The sequence below is a fragment of the Anoplopoma fimbria genome, chromosome 12 (assembly GCF_027596085.1).
Source record: "Anoplopoma fimbria isolate UVic2021 breed Golden Eagle Sablefish chromosome 12, Afim_UVic_2022, whole genome shotgun sequence".
NCBI classification, from domain to species: domain Eukaryota; kingdom Metazoa; phylum Chordata; class Actinopteri; order Perciformes; family Anoplopomatidae; genus Anoplopoma; species Anoplopoma fimbria.
Genome location: NC_072460.1, coordinates 17,746,878 through 17,765,874, shown reverse-complemented (window position 1 = coordinate 17,765,874; position 18,997 = coordinate 17,746,878). Strand labels below are relative to the sequence as shown.

At 38.3% G+C, this 18,997-nt stretch overlaps 1 protein-coding gene across 1 annotated transcript in view; it reads right to left on the bottom strand.

The window, feature by feature from the left end:
• acap3a (ArfGAP with coiled-coil, ankyrin repeat and PH domains 3a) overlaps positions 1 to 18,997 on the bottom strand; it is a 67,277-nt gene that overhangs the window by 17,362 nt on the left and 30,918 nt on the right. Inside the window, exons 3-10 of the mRNA XM_054608946.1 lie at positions 18,003 to 18,122; positions 17,293 to 17,346; positions 7,908 to 7,966; positions 7,345 to 7,528; positions 4,904 to 4,948; positions 4,719 to 4,814; positions 4,131 to 4,205; positions 2,346 to 2,357 (exon numbers count right to left, since the gene is read on the bottom strand). Of these exons, the coding sequence (XP_054464921.1) occupies positions 2,346 to 2,357; positions 4,131 to 4,205; positions 4,719 to 4,814; positions 4,904 to 4,948; positions 7,345 to 7,528; positions 7,908 to 7,966; positions 17,293 to 17,346; positions 18,003 to 18,122 (645 nt within the window). The remainder of the gene's footprint in view (positions 1 to 2,345; positions 2,358 to 4,130; positions 4,206 to 4,718; positions 4,815 to 4,903; positions 4,949 to 7,344; positions 7,529 to 7,907; positions 7,967 to 17,292; positions 17,347 to 18,002; positions 18,123 to 18,997) is intronic.

Genomic DNA, 18,997 nt, shown 5'->3' with positions numbered 1-18,997 from the left:
AACGCCAGCGTCCAGGCTGTCACTTATAAAACTAGAGTGAAGATACTGATCTCATATGAAATTGGTACCAACCATGTCGTGCCAGCTTGTCAGGAAAAAGGCTAAACATGCTCAGAAATAAGGGTAAATTTTGTTGAGGGAAAAAGTGTCCCTTGACCTCTCACATCAAGATAAGTGAACTAAATAACAACTTTATGATAATCCCATTCAGTTTGGGCTTCAATGTGTTATTTCTGCCTATTCTAAAAATGGTGTCTGCATACTGGTTTCCCTAAACAGTCTTGGAATTGCATATATTAGATCTTGTGGATCCAATGAGCCCAATTGTATTCTTGTGTGATGATGTTATTCCCCAATGAAGCCATTTCCCATAGTGAGACAATTTTTTGAAACTTGACATCACTGATTAAAATGACATGTTGTGACATCTAGGATAATCAAAGGCTCATGAAACTGTCCAACAACAAACTGGAGACCTAGGGTGCTCGTCAACCAATCGCTTGAAAATGCTGCCCTTGCAGAAATCTTCACATAATGTCTTAGGAGGTATTTTGGAAGTACTTTCATTTTTCTCATTTCTGAAGTGGTCATTCTTTTTAATTTAGCACCAAATTTGTGTAACAAATGATATCAATCCAAAATTATTAAACTGAAATCTTTTTATTTTAAACAACTTTTGGGGCTGATTTTTGTTTCTCTGAATACTAGGTTTTCCTGAGTACTATGATATTATTTTCTTAGAGCTTTACAATTAGACAATACAATTGCTAATCATTTAATCACTGTAGTTATTTTTAAGCAACAATGCCAAACATTTGCTGGTTACAGCTTCACAAATGTATGGATTTATGCTTTTGATTCTTATATTATATTAAACTGAATATCTACTGGAAATGACCATTACTAATTTACAGACAAACTCATTAATCAAGAAAATAATATGTGGATAAATTGATAATGAAAATATTGCAGCTCTAAATCTTTTTTAAAACTGTTTTTATATATGCTTACATTTTGTATATACATTTATTGTGTTCTGTATGTGCCTTCTACTATAAATCTCCTGGATGTTTAAGATGTAGTGTTGCAGTCTATCATAAAAACCTCCATACAAACAAACATATGAAATCATGTTTTTACTACAACATCCAGAGGGGTTTAAAGTAGTAAAAATAAATCAAGTGACGCACATGTGGGGCAGCATGTAGCTTTGGGCTAGTGATGTAAACGTAGAAATATAGAAAAGCAGGAGGAGCCGACTGCCTTGAACAGGACTTCTCCATTAAATCTGAGGTTAAAAATGAATGGCTCTGGCATTTAGATGTGTTCTGCTGTACTGTGCGCAGAGCCAGCAGCAGCGACAGCTGAAGCACTTTAGCTCCCTTTCTGCTGTCCTGGTTTCTTGCCTGTACTGTGTAGAGGCTGCCCCCTTTGCCATGTGTAAATTTACACAAGGCTTATTGCGCATGTTCGATGTGATGGAGAAGAAATGAAAGAAGAAAGAAGAAGAAAAAATCTCTTTAAAGGAAGTAGAGAACAACTACAAAGTAGGCCACGCTGCTGTAAAAGCAGCGGTGAATCAAGAACAAAAAATGCAAATGCCACAATTTTGTGCATGAATAAATCTCAAATCAGTCTTGTAATATATCAGATTCAGAAAGTAAACGTGCATATAAATTGAAAACAACAATTACATTGTGATATATTTCAGGACATTGCAAGTATCCCTATTCAATAGGCAGAGGTGGAAGAGGTACTCAGATCAAGTAAAGTAGCAATACCAAAGTGTAGAAATACTCTGTATTACAAGTATTAAGTAAGTAAGTCTTGCACTTAAAATGTTCCTTAAGTAAAAGCACTAATACTTTTGTACTTTAGATACTGCCAGGTGGCTTAATCCATAATAATGTATCAGAATTCATTAGTTGATAGTTATATTTTGTATTAATAATCTAAATCTGCAAATAACAAATGTTGTAAAATAAATGAAGTTGAGTAGAAATATAGAGAAAATAGTCGTAAAGCACCAGTACCTGAATATTGTTGGAGTACAACGCTTAGGTCATTGTACTTTCCACCACTGGCAATAGGCGATGTAACAGACAGTTTCTATACAGGCCATTAAAACTGAGACCTGTGTTTCTCATTGTTTCTTAGAAATGATTAAGGATTAACTCCAGCTTGCCCTCAAGGCTTTTGAAGATCGATTACAGCTTGAAGAAAACTTCAAAGGGTTTGTAAATGTCCTGTTCTAACACAGTGGGCTCTGCTGCACCGTCCTGTCCCCCACCAGACTAAACCAAAAGATGAAATTCAGATAAGAGAACAAATGTAGGAGCACTCACCTGCATGAGAGTCTGAAAGGAGATGGTGGCATCGGAAACATACAAGCAAAAGAAGAGAATAAAATACAGCGTTAGAACCACCAGGCTAGTTTAGGAGGGGATAATAAAATAATCTTGCAGCTTCAACACACCTCTGATTATCTTCCTTACTGGTCTACCAGCAATAAAGCTTCCCACAAAAAAAACCTCACCCATCACTACAATATGTTCTTACCATGCAGATTTTAATGTGGCTCCAACTCCCTGACCTTGCTAATTTACTACTAGAGTACACGTCCCTTGGTGAAGGATGGTGCATGATGCTTAGTGTCTAACAACTCTGGCAGAAACAGATCAATAACGGGCCCCACATGTGACCCGGCCCTTCCCCGTGGCTCTATCCACAGCACAGACCACAGAGCCTGGAGGGAGAGCGCTGACCGGAGCCTTCTGACAGATGGTCACTGATCATGGGGTACACAGGAGCCAGACATGGGCCCGCTGGATATGAGGCTTTCTGAATTATTAAATAACAACATGTCAGAAAGGGAGTGCACCCTACATTTATTTATCCAAGCTCCAAGAGATAATAAACCCATAGAGCCTATTTGAATCCATCTAATATATTAGATATTTCACTAAAAACGATAAACATGAAGTTATGGGAGTGCACGAAAAAAAAGGTGGTTCCCTAAATTCAGAGGGATTCATCCAAACCATGCGGTCAGCGCATTACTGGACTAACAGCACAGTGAGGCTCCTGCTTATCAGCAAAAACAGTAGCTAATGTGCTAATGTGCTGACCATCTACATCAGACAACAGTGGGATTAATATCTCTTAAAAACACTTAATTCCACCTGACTTTAATGCTTAAATCAATGCCTGGACTTGGTTAGGGGGATTAATCAAACGCTTCCCAGCTGCCCAGGTCTAATCCCTCCCCAGTCACAACAGATGCGCTGGGGCCAGGTGGCAGACTGGATCTTGGAGGTGAGGTGTAAGCAAATTACGCCATGTTAAATTCTCAGTTAACAGCTCAGTATCAACCTGCCAAGAAGTAGCGTGCCTCACACTGAAAAGTAAAAGTAGAACAGGTTCCTCACAAGTTGAAGTTGTGCTGATGATCGTCCTGTACCTGAAACTTTTGTCTTACTTTTTTTTTACCCCTTTTTGTCAACAATAAATTGTTTATTTTTGCATCTAAAGAGCCCACTCTACTTTTTATCCTGTGAGCAAGAACATACTGAAGCCATATCAGGGTTTCTGCAGGATCCTTCAAATTAAATGTAAGCCATTTAAAGACCTTTTCACACCACACAGAAAGCAATCCAACCCCTGTTTCAAATCGGCCAAATTATAAAAGTATGATTGAAAAAGCAATCTGGAAAATATGGCCTGGAATTAATTAATTGTTCAGTTTCCAGAAATATGTTCCTGTAATTCCTAATGATATTATAAAATAAATCAACACAGCATGCACCGGGATTAGCGGCAGAAAATGGATGGATTTAAAAATTGAGAACTATTATTTCAATTAATTTACATTTTAGCCTAAACTGACACTTGTTCATTATGAATCAATGAGTTGGTGCACAGTCCACTCTCACAACAATCTCACTTTTAGTTAATAGGTTTATAACACCTCCTGACAGCACGCAATGGGATACAAATACATATACCGTTATAACTAACGGTAAAGCCTGCAGCAATTTTTAGACCAATGCTCTGCAGCTACACTGCATTTCTTTGTATAATTCTTTAAAATTTTAATTGTTTGATCTAAAAAGAAAAACGCATGAACTCACCCTCTGCTGTATGGTTGCATGTTTATGCTCCATTTCCCTCTTCTCCATGGCTGAATCAATCACCAGCTGATCCAGCTGAAAGTCACAGATACAAAAAAAAGAACAAAAGTTCAGTGTTTCTGAAGCGACCTCCAACCAAATGTACATCCTTTGAAACTCTCCATTCTGCGGTGATACTGGTATACAGTAGTAGTATACAGTAGTAGTATACAGTAGTAAAGGCACTGTCAGAGAGGTAAAGGGTGATTCAGAGAAGCTGACTGCAACAGCTTCCACTTGCAAACACAGGCTAAGCCTCCAATAACATGTTAGGTCAGTGTTTGGTAATGAAGCATCGATTTTTCTGCAGCGGATAACCTGCTGTGAAAAACAAGCTAGTACACAATAACATGTTTGTGCACCCATAAAATATTGGTTTGAACCCTAATGGATCCTTTTTATTGAATGCGAAGTGGAACCTTTTTATTCTGTACTAAACACCTAAACTCCAACGTATCAATTAAACAAGCTAATGATACATTACAAAGATCAATCCAGTTCAAATAGTGACAGAGCTCAGCTGAGCGGTGATGAAGATGCTCTGCTCACCTCACTAGCCAGTTTCTTCATGTACGGGTCGATCTCATCCAGCAGGTTGTAGCCCTGCTGGAACAGCGAGTACTGGGCTTGCATGAATGACAGCATCTGGGTGGAAAAGAGGCAGTTATTGTTATTTTTGAATGTGGAATATATTATAAAGATGCAGGTGTTTGTGTGTGTCTGCATTGACTCACAGCATCTAGGATCTCAAATTTCTTCTTCGCCTGGAGGACATTAATCTGCAAAAAAAAAAAGAACAGACATGTGTTTCTAAATGTAAATAATACATTAGACTGATTGGAGTATTGATTATTGTTTTGATGATCTCTGCAACAATACAGGCTAATGAGATAACTCCATCTAGTGGACAATATCTCCCCTTTCCTTGCAGCAACCTTAATTTGAGTTAAATCTAACAAAGACAAAGTTCCGTAGTTTTATTACTGTACAAATTTGAGGTACTTGTACTTAACATGAGTTTTTTCCTGCCACTTTATACTTCTACTCAACTACATCTAAGTGGGATATATTGTACTTTGAAAACAAAAATATGAAAGGGATAGAACAAATGGACAAGCAACCAGTGTCTTGTTGGATTCATTTTTGTGGAATGTGTGAAGAAAATGACAGCAGCTGGTATTTTGTAAACCAGGAATTGAGAGAGAAATGTTAACAGAAAACATATAAGATTCAAATTCTGTTAAGTATCAGATTAAACACAAACTACAAAGAATGTTGTTTGGTTGCCTTAATAAAGCTTTTAATTTAGATTTTTTTTTTAACTGCATAATTATTAATAAATCAAAATATAAAGTGTCAAAAAATGGCAACAATATTTTCAGTTCCAGGAACCAAAAGCTGGTGCCTGGTTTTCTTTAAGTAGTTAGTGTTGATGTCTTATAACAGGACATTTTTCTGCATTGAGTACTTTGGCTTTTAAGTGTATTTTCCTGATAACAATTACATACTTTTACTGAAGTAACATTTTCAACGCAGCACTTTAACTTGTAAAATAATATTTATATAGTGTAATATTAGTACTTTTACTCAGGCAGAAGATCTGAATACTTCCTCCACGATGGCAAACCACCATATGTCCCACTACAAGTAAACAGTACCAGTGGAAAGAAAACACACTGGCATAAACAAACGTCGTCCGCCTTTCTAAAGCCTTTGCATTGTACATCTTAACCGATGCAAACCTAAATAACATTTTGTGCTACATTTAAGAGGTCACTTATACACATAGCACATCTCCCTACAGCGTTGACCTTTTCTGCCTAAAGACACGTTCAATCAGGACTCAAAAGGGTAATGTGTCTGAGAGCAGTGAGAGGAAGCTGCCAGCAGACAGAGTGAAGAATAGAAAAAGAGGGCACGGCCATCACAGCGATCACACTGAATCAGTCTCCTTGTTCACCGCGGGCGGTCATGGGTAGGAGGTTACAACTTGTGTGCAAAATAAACTGCATGCTGCATATGAATAGATGAACAGAGAGCAGAATGTGTCATACAGGAAGAAGGACGGACGCAGACATCACCGCAGGCTAAAAGGAGCTACGTCACGGCCATTCCCAGATTGTAAAGGCAAGATAAGTCTGTCTAGTGGGACTATAAACAGATCTTTTATAGTAATGTTCCTTCTCCCTATGCTCCCATCACAGACATCTGATAGACACAATTTGCCACAAACTTAACACTATTTCAATGATATTGAAAGACACACACACACTGAAAAATTCCGTGTTTATAATGTGTGCAATCACTCTTTACAGTCGTATCAGTATTCTCCAATATCCATCTACTGCAGAGCAAACTCCATATATCCAAGACCAAACGAAAACAGGCTTGTTACGCTGCAAGTATGGTTCTTTAGAAACCTACAATCCGACATTTACACTCACTTCCCCCCCTGTGATTGGCCAGCTGTGCGGAGTTCAGACAGGAGCAAGGGTTTGCTCACTTTTTTTTTTTATCCTTTACACAACTATTTCTGCCACTTTTCATGTGAATTAATGCACTTTAAGAGGAGGTGGAATAACACATTGCATGAATTAGTTTTGTTTGAGCGTAACCCAATCTTGGCTCATAGTCATCACATTCAGACTTTTCCTTCGGTAACAAAGTAATCCAGGCGACTGTTGTATTTACATTGCAAACAGAAACCAAAGCATTGTAACTTTTCATGATGCAGATTTGCTGCAGGCCTAAAACATGAAGGTGTAGCTAGCTTTACATACAATAAACAGACATCAAACGTGTTGTCACGAGATTAGTTTAGCAGTACTGGATAAAAGCTTGTTTTTTGTTGTTCACGTGTTATATCTATCTCATGATCCAATATTAAAGCCTGCTGCTTTGGTGACTTGACAGCAGATGCAAAACTAAAGAGTTGAAGTTAAGGATCGTGCATGCAACATAGCAATGAAAGATTGCTTCTGTCATAGCTTTTTGTTTGATACATACTTCTGCCAAACTTTACATTCATTCTTAAACTTTTTAAGGAAAATCATGCAACATGGGTGTGTTTCTTCTGAGCACTCTGGACCTTTTCTTTTTTTATATACATAAAACTGTACCTTTATTAACATTCTGTATATTCTCAAAGAAGGATTCATAGAGACGTTTGTCTAACCTGTAGCACGTAGTCCAGAGCGAGGTGACGGAAACACTTGCGAGTGATGCTGAGCGTGCCGGCGGCCTCTTCCACCTCGTGAGGCTTGTTCCTCGGCGCCTGAGCATTCTTCACCTGAGCTATTTCCATATCCTCACGCACCCTGTCGAAGTGCTTCTTGGTCTCCTTGAACTTTCGCACATCCCTAAAGGACATAGTTAGGAAGTGACAGTTAAATAACTTTAATATTGAATCACAAAGGAAACTACAGTTCAGTTCAGAAGAATTAAAGATTTGGGGATATTTAGTAGCACTATAAAGTCAATATGAGGTCACAGGTAGCTGCAAGGTTACGATGCATTGTTCATGATACGTCTGGGACAACAGATCCTGGCTGGAAAGGGATGTACTCTGTTTAATATTTTAAAAAAGCCAAAAAGGTTTTCGGGGTTAACAAGGGTACATCTACTCTTTAAAAGGTTCAGGACTCTCTGGCTTTTTTCTAACTGTGTTGAATATTTTAAACATCTTAAAGTTCTGCAGGGATACCTGACTGAAGCATAGTAAATGTTAAGTTTACTCACTCTTTCACAAAATTGTGCAGCTGCTGCTTTACAGACCGCTGAGCTTGATCAAACAGGATCTGAAACAGATGAAAAGAAGGGGTTAAAATGTCTTGATGATGTTTTTTGAATTAAACACATGAAGACTTTGTATAACTCCTTAAGAGAAATGGTTTTCATTCATATCCAGACTAGAGCTGAAACAATTAGTCAATTACTCAGTTTTGAGTTTGGTTATGATTATAGTTTTATATAAAGTTTTAATACATTTTAGAAGCATAATGCCAAATATTATAGGAGCCTCCCAAATATGAGGATTTGCTGCTTTTCTTTTTCTTATGTGATAGAAAAATGCAATCTCTTTAGCTTCTGATATGGGTCCCAAAAAAATAGCTTTTCCACAATTTTTTTTTTATTCCACAATCAAAACAACAATAATTAAGATTCAATCAAAAGTTACATAATAATTACAAATTAAACAAGAACTGTAAAACCACAGTGATTTTTAATGTGACAAATAAATATGTAGTTCCTTAACTATTGTTTGAATATCTGCTTATTACTGTTACCAATACAGCATAACAAAAATAAAAAAAGAATGCATGTTTTCTGCAAAACCTTGAGCATTTTGCCATTTCTCATTCAAAGTGATTCAACTTTTGGAGGGAAAACAATGTTGTACTACAGACAAACCGTCAATATATTTCTAACCAACAGAGGGCGATGAGGCACAATGTGTTATTCCCATGATGCATACAAACGATGCAAATGACCTTTTTAATGCCATTGGAATGGTGGAGAAATGCCACTCTGACTCAAACTACACCCGCTGCTACACAATAACACTCTTGCCTTCTATTCTGTTTTACATTTATGATCCCTCCTCCTCTCTTTCGCTCTCTGAGCACATCCTCAGTGATCGCTCCTGCCATGCTGCTGCTGCTAAATAGGTCACTCGGGCAGAGAGGGAGGGAGGAAGTGAGTGAGGAGAGGAGGCTTTTGGTACAATGTGACACTGCAGAGTCTGCATCCAAAGCAGACTCAAAGCAAACCCACTCGGACAAATTGTCAGAGCCCATGTGCTTTCACCATAACTGAGCAGCTAGATTGGTTAAAGGGTTTGCATCCTCATCCTGTCTGAATAAGTGGATATACAACTGTGGGTGTGGAGTAGAAGATTTACAAGGATCCCATAAAACTAAGCTCATGGGTGTTTTAACTCGGGGATTACAAGCACTGATGATGAGTGAGACACTTCTCTATAGTTGCCAATGTAGGCGGTGAACAGAGGCAGACACCATCCAGCATAAAACATAAGTATAGATGACTTACAGCTGACCAGGCTTCAAAATAAAAATGTGGCCGAGATGGAAGTGGTCATCGTATTCCTGCCACCAGCTCTAAAAGAGACCTGGTTGGTTAAGGCTTCATTTTACTGCTCTATAAACTCACAGGGCCCAAATAAGTGTGAGAATGGAACAACAAAGCAGCCCTCCCATCCTGGTTGTTGCTGCATCACATCAGAAACCATCCACTTTTACTGTATGTGATTAACAGGCGAAGGAATTGCTCCAATGCTGCACCAGACGCTGTCTTATCCAACACACCAATAACACTAACAGGTGAACAAACCTTTGTAGTGAAGTAAATAAAGTGCTTTTTAGTGGCTTCTTGCAAAAGCTTCATGTTAAAAGGCTGTTTGACTGCAAAGGGTTTGATTGTGTCAATCTGTTCTCCTGGATGCAGTTTAAAAAGCACAAGTGAAAAGTGGATTCTTGCGCCATCGAGGTCTCCCACAGACATGCAAGGATTCAAAACCAGAACCAGCAGGGTAAGCGGTGTGCGGAGGCCATAAAGACTCGGATGTAAGATTAGGTTGGGCACCGTGCAGACAGGAGTGAGGTGTATGTGGGGTCAATGTAAACCACAATTGTTAAAAGCAGTCAAATCAACAAGCACAAATTCACGTTCAAGAGTAAGAGTGTGTGTGACTATGTGTGTGTGTGAGTGGTGGAATGAAAACTGCTGTGAGACTTCCTGGCTCTGGGGGTAGTGCAGCCTGTAGCATTCCTGAGCTGCTTTTGTGGCAAGTTGACACCCTACTTTCATTGGCCAAGATGCCAGAGGTCACCTGTTTACTAGCCCGACTGCAGGATTAGCGATACACCACCTAAAGGTACTGTATACAATATGCCTGAAATAATATTGTTGGTTTGATGGCCCAATAATTTGTGAAATATCATATTTATATTATATATTGGATGAATTGTCCTGAGATTAGGACATCCGTGGTCCCTAGAGGTTTGTTCTAAATTACTTTGTGATCCCTTTAACTACCATGAACAGTAGCGTCATCTACAAGTCAAAATCTCCACTTGCAGTTGACAAGTCCAAAACTGAGTTTGCACCCATCCGCTATTGAGCAACTTTTATTTTGAGTGGTACCCTGTTTTGTTTGTATATCATTCACGCCGAGAGGACAAACACGCATATGCACAAGCACACAGTAACTAGACACACGCTGCTGTCTATGGTTTCACACTGCACTTTGCAGGGAGTGGCGGACGATCACATGCCTTGAAAAGCAAGACATGCGTCAGTAAAGGCAGGGAAGAAGAAGAAGTCAACAAAAATCAACATAAAATGGACGTAGACAATCCAGGTTTCTAAATATTTTAAGTTAGGAAAAGCATTCAACACATTTGTTAGGATTCAAGGATCCAAACATTACATTTATGTTTTTTTGCCAAATGAGATACAAACACATCCCTTCTATTAGCTACAATGATCCATGAGCTAACAGTCACAGGTGGTTTATATGATGGGCTGTTTAGCTAGCTGCGCCAAAATTATATTTGATTAGATAAATATTAAAATGTTTTACACAAGTGTCCTAACTGTAATTATGTTGTCATGCAGACATGTTTATGTAAGCATGCTAATCATATCAATAACCGTGACTGTAGACTTTCAGTCGTGTTAAAATTATGAATGAGATACCTCTTTGTTGGATTTTTAATCTGACTATCATAGCATCTTATTGTCAGATTTAACATACAGGTCAACACACGCAATGAAGTTTTAATGTGGTAGAACAAAGAAAACACTGTCGAACATGTCGTACCTAAATAAGTAAGTTAGGAGTATCTGCCCCATCTTCCATGACCTGTTATCAGAGCTGAGGAATGAGACTGCCTCAAACACGCTCACAATGGACTACTGTACCAGTTTGCCTCTCATTCCACAGGCATGTCGGGACACAGACTGATCTAATGAAAGCAGTCAAGCAATAATCTTTAGCCAAATTGGTTGTTCCGTGCACAAGAGTGTAAGCACACAACTGTCAAATCAGACAAAAAAAATGTCAAAGTGTGGGAAAATAAAAAGTTGGTTTGTTTTTTTGAGCATTTAAACATCCAGGCTTTACTACTCTGCTCTTTTTAAATCAAAGCAGAGAGTAAACTTAAGTATACAATCATTGGCCACTTTATTAGTTGAATGTACTAACAATCTTTCTAATAGCAAGCAGAAGGTTTCCTCTGGTTCCAAAAAGAAGTCCGGTTGAGAAAATTACCCTACTTCTCACTGGATTTATTACTTCAGTTACCATTGTAAACGAGTTTATGGTCTTGATAGCTAGTTTCAAATCTTCTTTAATAGCTCATGATGTCCATTTGGTAATTTATGGTCCCATTTGGAGTAAAATAGACCATAAGGCAGGGTATGCTTTAGGGCATGGCCACCTTGTGATTGACAGGTCGCTACCACAACGTTCTCTGGTCTGGGAGTTGTCCGTGTTAACCCTTTAACCCTTGCAAATTGTTATTTCCGTTAAGGTGGGGTAACTGTAATATTTGGGCCGGCTGAAAATGTCTTGTTCAGCATTTGGTTGTACTTTGTTCCACCCTTTAGTGTCACCTATGATGGCAAAAAAAACACAATAGTGTATTCCAAAAATCAAGTTGAAAGACTTGACGTGTCAAAACCATAGACAAAAAAACAATGGGTGATGTCATAGTGACCTCATCCACTTTGTCCACAGTCAATCTAATACAATTCAATTCATTTTTTCTACCAGAAAGTCAGGTGTTAATTCCATTATATATTTTAGCATTGAGGTAGTTAGTGATGGTGTTGTGCAGGACTACATTTTATAGGAGTTATTCTGTATAGAAATTTGAAGGTCAAAAAAACTGAAACACCTCCCAATATAATGAAGTCCAGTACAACAGGACATCTTCTATGAATATAACCTCAATACTTAACCTGTAATTGAATTGATACATTGCCTACAATGTCAACAAAAACATCAACTTTGTAAAAACAGGATTCATGTTACCAAGTGTATGTGGAAGGAGAAAGGCCATGTAACACTAGAATAACTCGGAACATATAGTAAATGGTAAATGGTAAATGGACTGTACTTGTATAGCGCTTTTCTAGTCTTCTGACCACTCAAAGCGCTTTTACATTACTAATCATTCACCCTTTCATACCCATTCATACACTGATGACAGGGGCTACCATGCAAGGTGCCACCTGCCCATCAGGGTCTCTCTAATCATTCACACCCTTGGGCAAGACACTTAACTCAGGGTTAAGTGTCTTGCCCAAGGACACATCGACATGGACTGCCGGAGCCAGGGATCGAACCGCAGATCCTCTGATTGGAGGACGACCCTGCTCTCCACTGAGGGCGGCTGAGAGCAGGTGCCTTTATTATTTATGTATCTACTGTGTGGTGAATCTGTCCGGGATGTCAAAGCAATGCAGATCAAATTTTCTGGTATTCATACTGCTAAAAGGCTTCAAGTCTAATCTTATCATTAAGAAGACCAATGAACAACTGTCAGTATTAATTATTAAAGAAACCCAATAACAACCAAGTTTTTGGGCATACATAGCAGGTTTTTCAAATATTAATTTCTCTGTCAGGCCACTGTAAGGACTTTTCATTTTCATATATCCTTCTCATTCCTCACAGACTATAACGGCGTATAGTCTGTGAGGAATGAGAAGGATTTCTGCTGCAGACAGAAACAGCTTCCTGCCGTGTCTTTCTTTGTTTTCCAGTTCCCAAATATAACTGTGAGACACTAGCGTTGGCATCTCACATGGGAATACACTCATTCTGTATGTACAGCCTCCTGCATGTAAGTGAAGATGTACTTGAAAATAATATGTAGTCATAATCTCAACTCCTCCATCCAACCATGCCTTCTCTCTACCTACGGCACATATAATCCTATATATAAACCTATAGCAGCTCAGATGTTAAGTCTCTCTTTGCATCTCTTTGTCAGTCTTTTCTCATTTCTAATGGATGTTCAGAGAGTCAAACATAAGCCAATCATTTATTGAGTATTCACATGGCGTTTCATGCCTGAATTAAACAGAGACTGCTGAAAATCCTGGCCTGATTTCGGTGATGCTTCTGAAGGGAAAAGAAGCACAGGCTCGGAGCTAAAGTAAAAAAAGGAGCTATAGTTGGCTTCACCTTCATACAAACAGAGCCTGTTTGTTCCGTTGTGTTCTGCTAAACTGGCAAGAGAGAGCTAAGCGATCAGGAAATGGAGGGAAGCGAGGGCCAAGGCTCTTTCATACTTTTCTTGGATCCGTGTTTTAGCTTGTCTGAGCTTACTTCCTTGTACACGTTATATTTATGTGTTTATTTTATACTTTTCAAAGGCATCCGAGCATAGCTGCAACAAGGGCAGTTGGCACTCAGCGGTCCCATTTGTACGGTGCCATTTCATATTGCATATGCAGTGGCAGCTGCATGACAGAAGCATGCACGCAGAGGGACATCCGTCACATGTAGCAGATATAACCACCATCATATCTTATTCATTGGAGCCATGCTGGAGTCCCTCGGCTACATGAGCGCCATGCAGTTAAAAGTGAATGGTGTCTTTCCTGATTTAAATAGGAACATGTGAAGGATGTCAACATAAAATGTTAATAATAGTCTTTAATATCAGTGTGTCACGAGGCTATGTTGAGGTCATATCGTTAAATATGATAATTTCTGTGAAATCTCGCTCTTATCGCTTCAGTCTCACACTACTCTTACAGCACATACCACTACAGCTCTGCTTTTACATCAAACTAACAAAGAAAACCTTTGAGAGCCAATCATATTAATGTCCAGTCAGAGTCTTGGCTCTAATGGACCCTCGCTCTCTTATGGTCTCTAAAGTGTGACACACTGAACCAGACAAACAGAGGATCCTCTGATGGAGGCTCTGAAGTCTGCATCTGACTGATAAGAAGAATGTGGTCCTTTTTTTTTTTACAAAATTTACAAAGATTTACAAAAGACCAGCATCACAAAAAGGAACGCCTTTTGAATAAAACGTAGAAATTAACAATACAAGCTTCACAAAGGAACTTTTCACATGATCTATATACATAAAATGTAGGGGGTCACTAGTTCTCAAGTATTCATAAGTCAAGAACTAAAGAGCCAAACCTTTCATAAGACTATCCCATGAAAAATAGGATATTTTATACCAATATGCACACTTTTAATACAAAAATCTGATGATAATAATTGTATGGATGAATGTCCGGTCGGATCCCAGTTTATTAGGTACACTTAGCTTAAACAAATGAAGTCTGAGACAACAGTCCTGCAATAGATCCAGCCTTCATGAAGGTTATAATGTAAATGTTTATTTGAGACTGTTTAAAACAGGTGTTAAACTTTAAGCTTATTTTGGAGACTGTAGTTTGTGATGCTGTAGAATTTTATGTTGTTAAGGTGTTTCCAATATTTAGTTTTCCTCACTGATGATAAGATCCTTCAAGATGCTACAAGAGAGGAACCAAGATTATTAGAATTCATAAAAAGTAAAGCAAGCACTCACAGTTGATCAATTGTATCTTAAAAAAAAAAAGTAATACAATTTTATAAAAGCAAAATGCACAAAGTAACTTTGTGCTCCCGCTACTTATGTGTACATTCTGTTTGCATATGCGGGTTTATTCTTTTTATAATGCCATTACTTGTACTTATATTGTACAAACTGTATATATATATATTAGTGTATTCATATATTCTATACACTTTTCTGCTTTTCACACTTTCAGTTAGGCGCGTAACTGTATTTCATTGTATCATTACTTGTGCAATGATAATACAACTAAATCTAATCTCGGTTTCTGTAAACACCAACCTCAACAATTTAGTGCAACAATTTTGGCAAAAGCCCATTAGCAACAGAAATCCTGAGAAACATCCTTATTGTCCTCTTATGCACATTCCTGCTTGTCTGCAATCTGTCTTTTGGCTCTGGAGCAGTAGAGCATGCCAAAGTTTCCCTTTTCATTGCTGTGATTACAACCCCCCCACCCCAATATATATCTGACAATGGGACACTATTGTTTGGCTACATACTATTGACAGTCAAGCACATACATACTGTACACAAGCCCCACCATATGTAACCCATTCAAGGTCACACAGGGTTACTAGTGTCCAGTGGCTAAAGCTAATCTACTTCTGGCTGAGCGACCCGGGCCCATTAACCTTCCATTTGTAAAGCCGACCCCCATCTCTCTCCACCAGGACACTGGAGGTGAATGAGGTGGAGGGAGTGGCTGATTTGCCATGACACATCTTTGTTGCGGCTCCAGAAAGGAATGTGTTCCCCACACACACACACGCACGCACGCACGCACGCACGCGCACACGCACACGCTTTGCACTTTACAGCGTCGTCAACCACGGGTTCAAGCTAATGGACTTCAAAGGGCCTTTGAGTAGTAAAGCAAAAACACAGTTTTTGTCAGGGGGAAGATGTAAATTAATGAAAATACAGTAACAAAGCTGGAAATATGAAAAATATAAAAAGAAAAATGTAGTGCTATTTCAGTTTGTGTAGCTGTGTCGCCCATTTCCTTTCTCTTCGCTTGTGTTAACTTTCCAACAGCTAAGTTTCTCTAATAAGGCACCCTTTATACAGGCTTTATAAGATGTAACTAACGGAGTTATTAACGGTTAATTAATCATTTACATCTGTTTATAGATCAGTTATAAAGGCAATGACTAAGAGCATGTTTTTGTTTGTCAGGTTTGGATCTCCCATTATCATAATGTTTTATTTTGGATTTCCTAGCAGTTTAGTAAGATTTAACACATGGTTTATAACACACATTAATGCAGATGTAAAAATTTATAGTTTTTGATATTCAGATACATTTTTCTGGTTCCTGGTCAGCATAATCCATGAATTTTTAATCTGCCATGCTAAAAAATCTCTTAAAAAAACGTTTATCTAGTCTCAACCTTTGTATTATCACAGACAAAAATATTCAAGCATTCAGTTTGTTATTTTTAGCCAGTGTTGACCATTGTTTTCAAAACGAAAATAAGATCAGCTTAAGTTAATTAAAGGTCATTTTATAATGATTCAAATGAAAAGTGTGGCCGTCCTCTGGTTAATGTGCTCTCTGTTGCCAGTGTCCGTATTCAGCCAAAGATTGTTTGTGAGGAAAAAGATACTTCACTGTGTAACAGTGATTAGGGCATTGTGTTTTTATAGTTCAACTGGAACCAACAGAGCGGTGACCCTTACATATATCTTTCGTATCTTATGCTACTTATCTCATTCGAGGTTGTGGCTAATAGACCACTACAAAGAATAACTGTAACTTTAACTCCTCCTGTTAAGCAGCCACAGTTTTATACTTATAAATAAACAGATAACATGAAAGTAACTACAGCAGTTGGTCTTCAGTCAAGTCTTTAAAGGATAATTAATAAAAATATTGTACATTAATAAACACTTAAAAATGTCCTTATAGCAGTGTTACAAACTAAATATTAAATTAATGAATTATTTATTAATGGATTACCAACATTCATTGCTGTATTATTAACCAAGACTAAAATAATGCCAATTCACATCCTGGCCAACCCTGAATTTACACTATATTAATGGATTTTAATTGATATAATAGCATTTATTAACCTTTAGGGAAGCCATTAGTTACAATATATGTACACCTTTTAAAAGTTGCCTCATTAGTAAGTAGCTCTGGACTATTTAAGACATTCTTCTGATATAAAGCCTTCTTAGAAAGACAGTGTCTGTTTCTTTTCCGCCATTTTTTACCCCTGTGGGATTGTCTGAGATCTGAGAGCTCTGACTGACAAATACAGTACTGACAGTTAAAGATCGACAGACTGAGAGACATATTTAATGATGTGTGAGAGAAGAAATTCATGTGGGATCAGTTCAAACACAGCTCAGATTGAACCTCTGCGTTGTTCTAATAGGAACAGAGGACCCTCATGGTGCCTTAAGTGCCAGTTAATGTGTGATGATATCATTGTGCTGCTCTGTCTCAGTCCATTGTATGAGGAGCATATGGGGACAGTCTGGAGAGAAGGCTGACTTACCATGTGGTAGTTGATGATTTCCTGGAGGCTTTCACCACACTTTTCCAGGCACTCCTGCAAAAGGACAAAAAGCACATAATAAAATCATAATACATAAAATAAATACTCTCAGAAAAGAGAGTAAAAGCAAATAAAAACGGTCAAAAACTGAGACCAAAATCTAAAATGCCAGTTAATGAAAAGATCTGCAATGCTAAATTTAAGCTGGTTAATGTCATTTGAGTTACAATGGAGAGTTTCTCCTCTTGAACTTTAGACAGGAAAATAAACTATAATTGCAGGCCTGCTTCAGTTTCTCTCTTTTTTTTTCTTCTTACAATGGAAACTACAAATACGAACAAGACTTTAATAAGAAACTCTCAATTAGTCATACGGTTGAACCCAAGAAGGCTTTTAATAGTTCTTAACGTCAGCAGAAAATGAAACTGTCCAAGACGCTGGTTCTGCAAGCCGAGCCAGAAGTAAGTTTCCAGACCGCATCTGATGCTCACTTACTAATCTGTTAGTAATCAGGTTTACTCACACACATTCAGAGCTGTAAGGCTAACACCCAGAGAGTGGGAAAGTCCCCATCCCCATGAGACCATTACTCTAACAGTCCTATCCATTAAACGTCAGAAGAAATATGACAGATAAAAACCTAATAAAAAGTCTATAGTGTTTCAAACAGAGCTGCTAGATGAAAGGACTTGGACTCATCAGAACCTCACCGAGATCGACTCATCCTTCTTGCACTGCTGAGACAAATCCCGGATGCCGTTGACGAAGAGCTTGTTGGCGCTGACGTATGCCTTCCCTGCTTCAATCATCCCACTGCATAGCTTCACCAGCTGTGGAGTAGAGACACACATTTGGAGGAGGGTTAAATTAAGGTATCACTTTGACCACACCTCAAATTAGCTTTAGCTCGGTTAATCATGGAGGACACTGAGAACCTGTTTGCTGTGTAGTTTCTGGTTATTCGTGTTTTTTTAATATCTTGAGCAGTTTATATTCTACAATAGCAGAGAGTATGTAATTCACAGTGCTTGATTTAGGTAAAGAAAAGCTAGATTTAAAAACATAAGCATAAAAAACTGCATAAAATCAATTAAGATAGAATACATTTCTAATTTAAAAAAATCTCCCTAAATGTTACAAAGGAAACACAAGATGATGTCCTTATTTTGGCTGCGTTTGGAGCCACACCAGCGGATCATCTGTTTCCATTTGGTTCGACGTTCAGCTGAAACACTTTTGTTCCAGATCGAAACCTCCTCATTTTTCTCATTCGTTTCCAGCACATCACCACGCACAGATCAGGATGTATGTCATACAGTTGCATGTTTTTTGTCTAGTTATTTTAACCTGTGGTAACATATGTCAGGAGGTGTCTATATGTTGACACATATTGTGAACACTCTGAACGTCTTCTCTGTGGCTGTCAGCAAAATTTGTGATTTCTGTCATAAAGCCTGTATCGTTTAACTTTTTTACATTCATGAAAGGGAAATTGTTAGTTTTGACAGCAGGCTTTGTTTTTTTCCCCCAGACTCTTTTATTCTCCAGCAAATTCCCACTTCCTCCCAGCTGCTAACCAGACATAAGACTGAGCCATTCTTCCAATCAGTTTAAAGGATGCTTATTGCTTCCTTGAGTTAAAGATGTCGATACCCTTTTTTCCCACACAGACTTTACTTGGGCAGGCTGCCCAGGTATATTAATG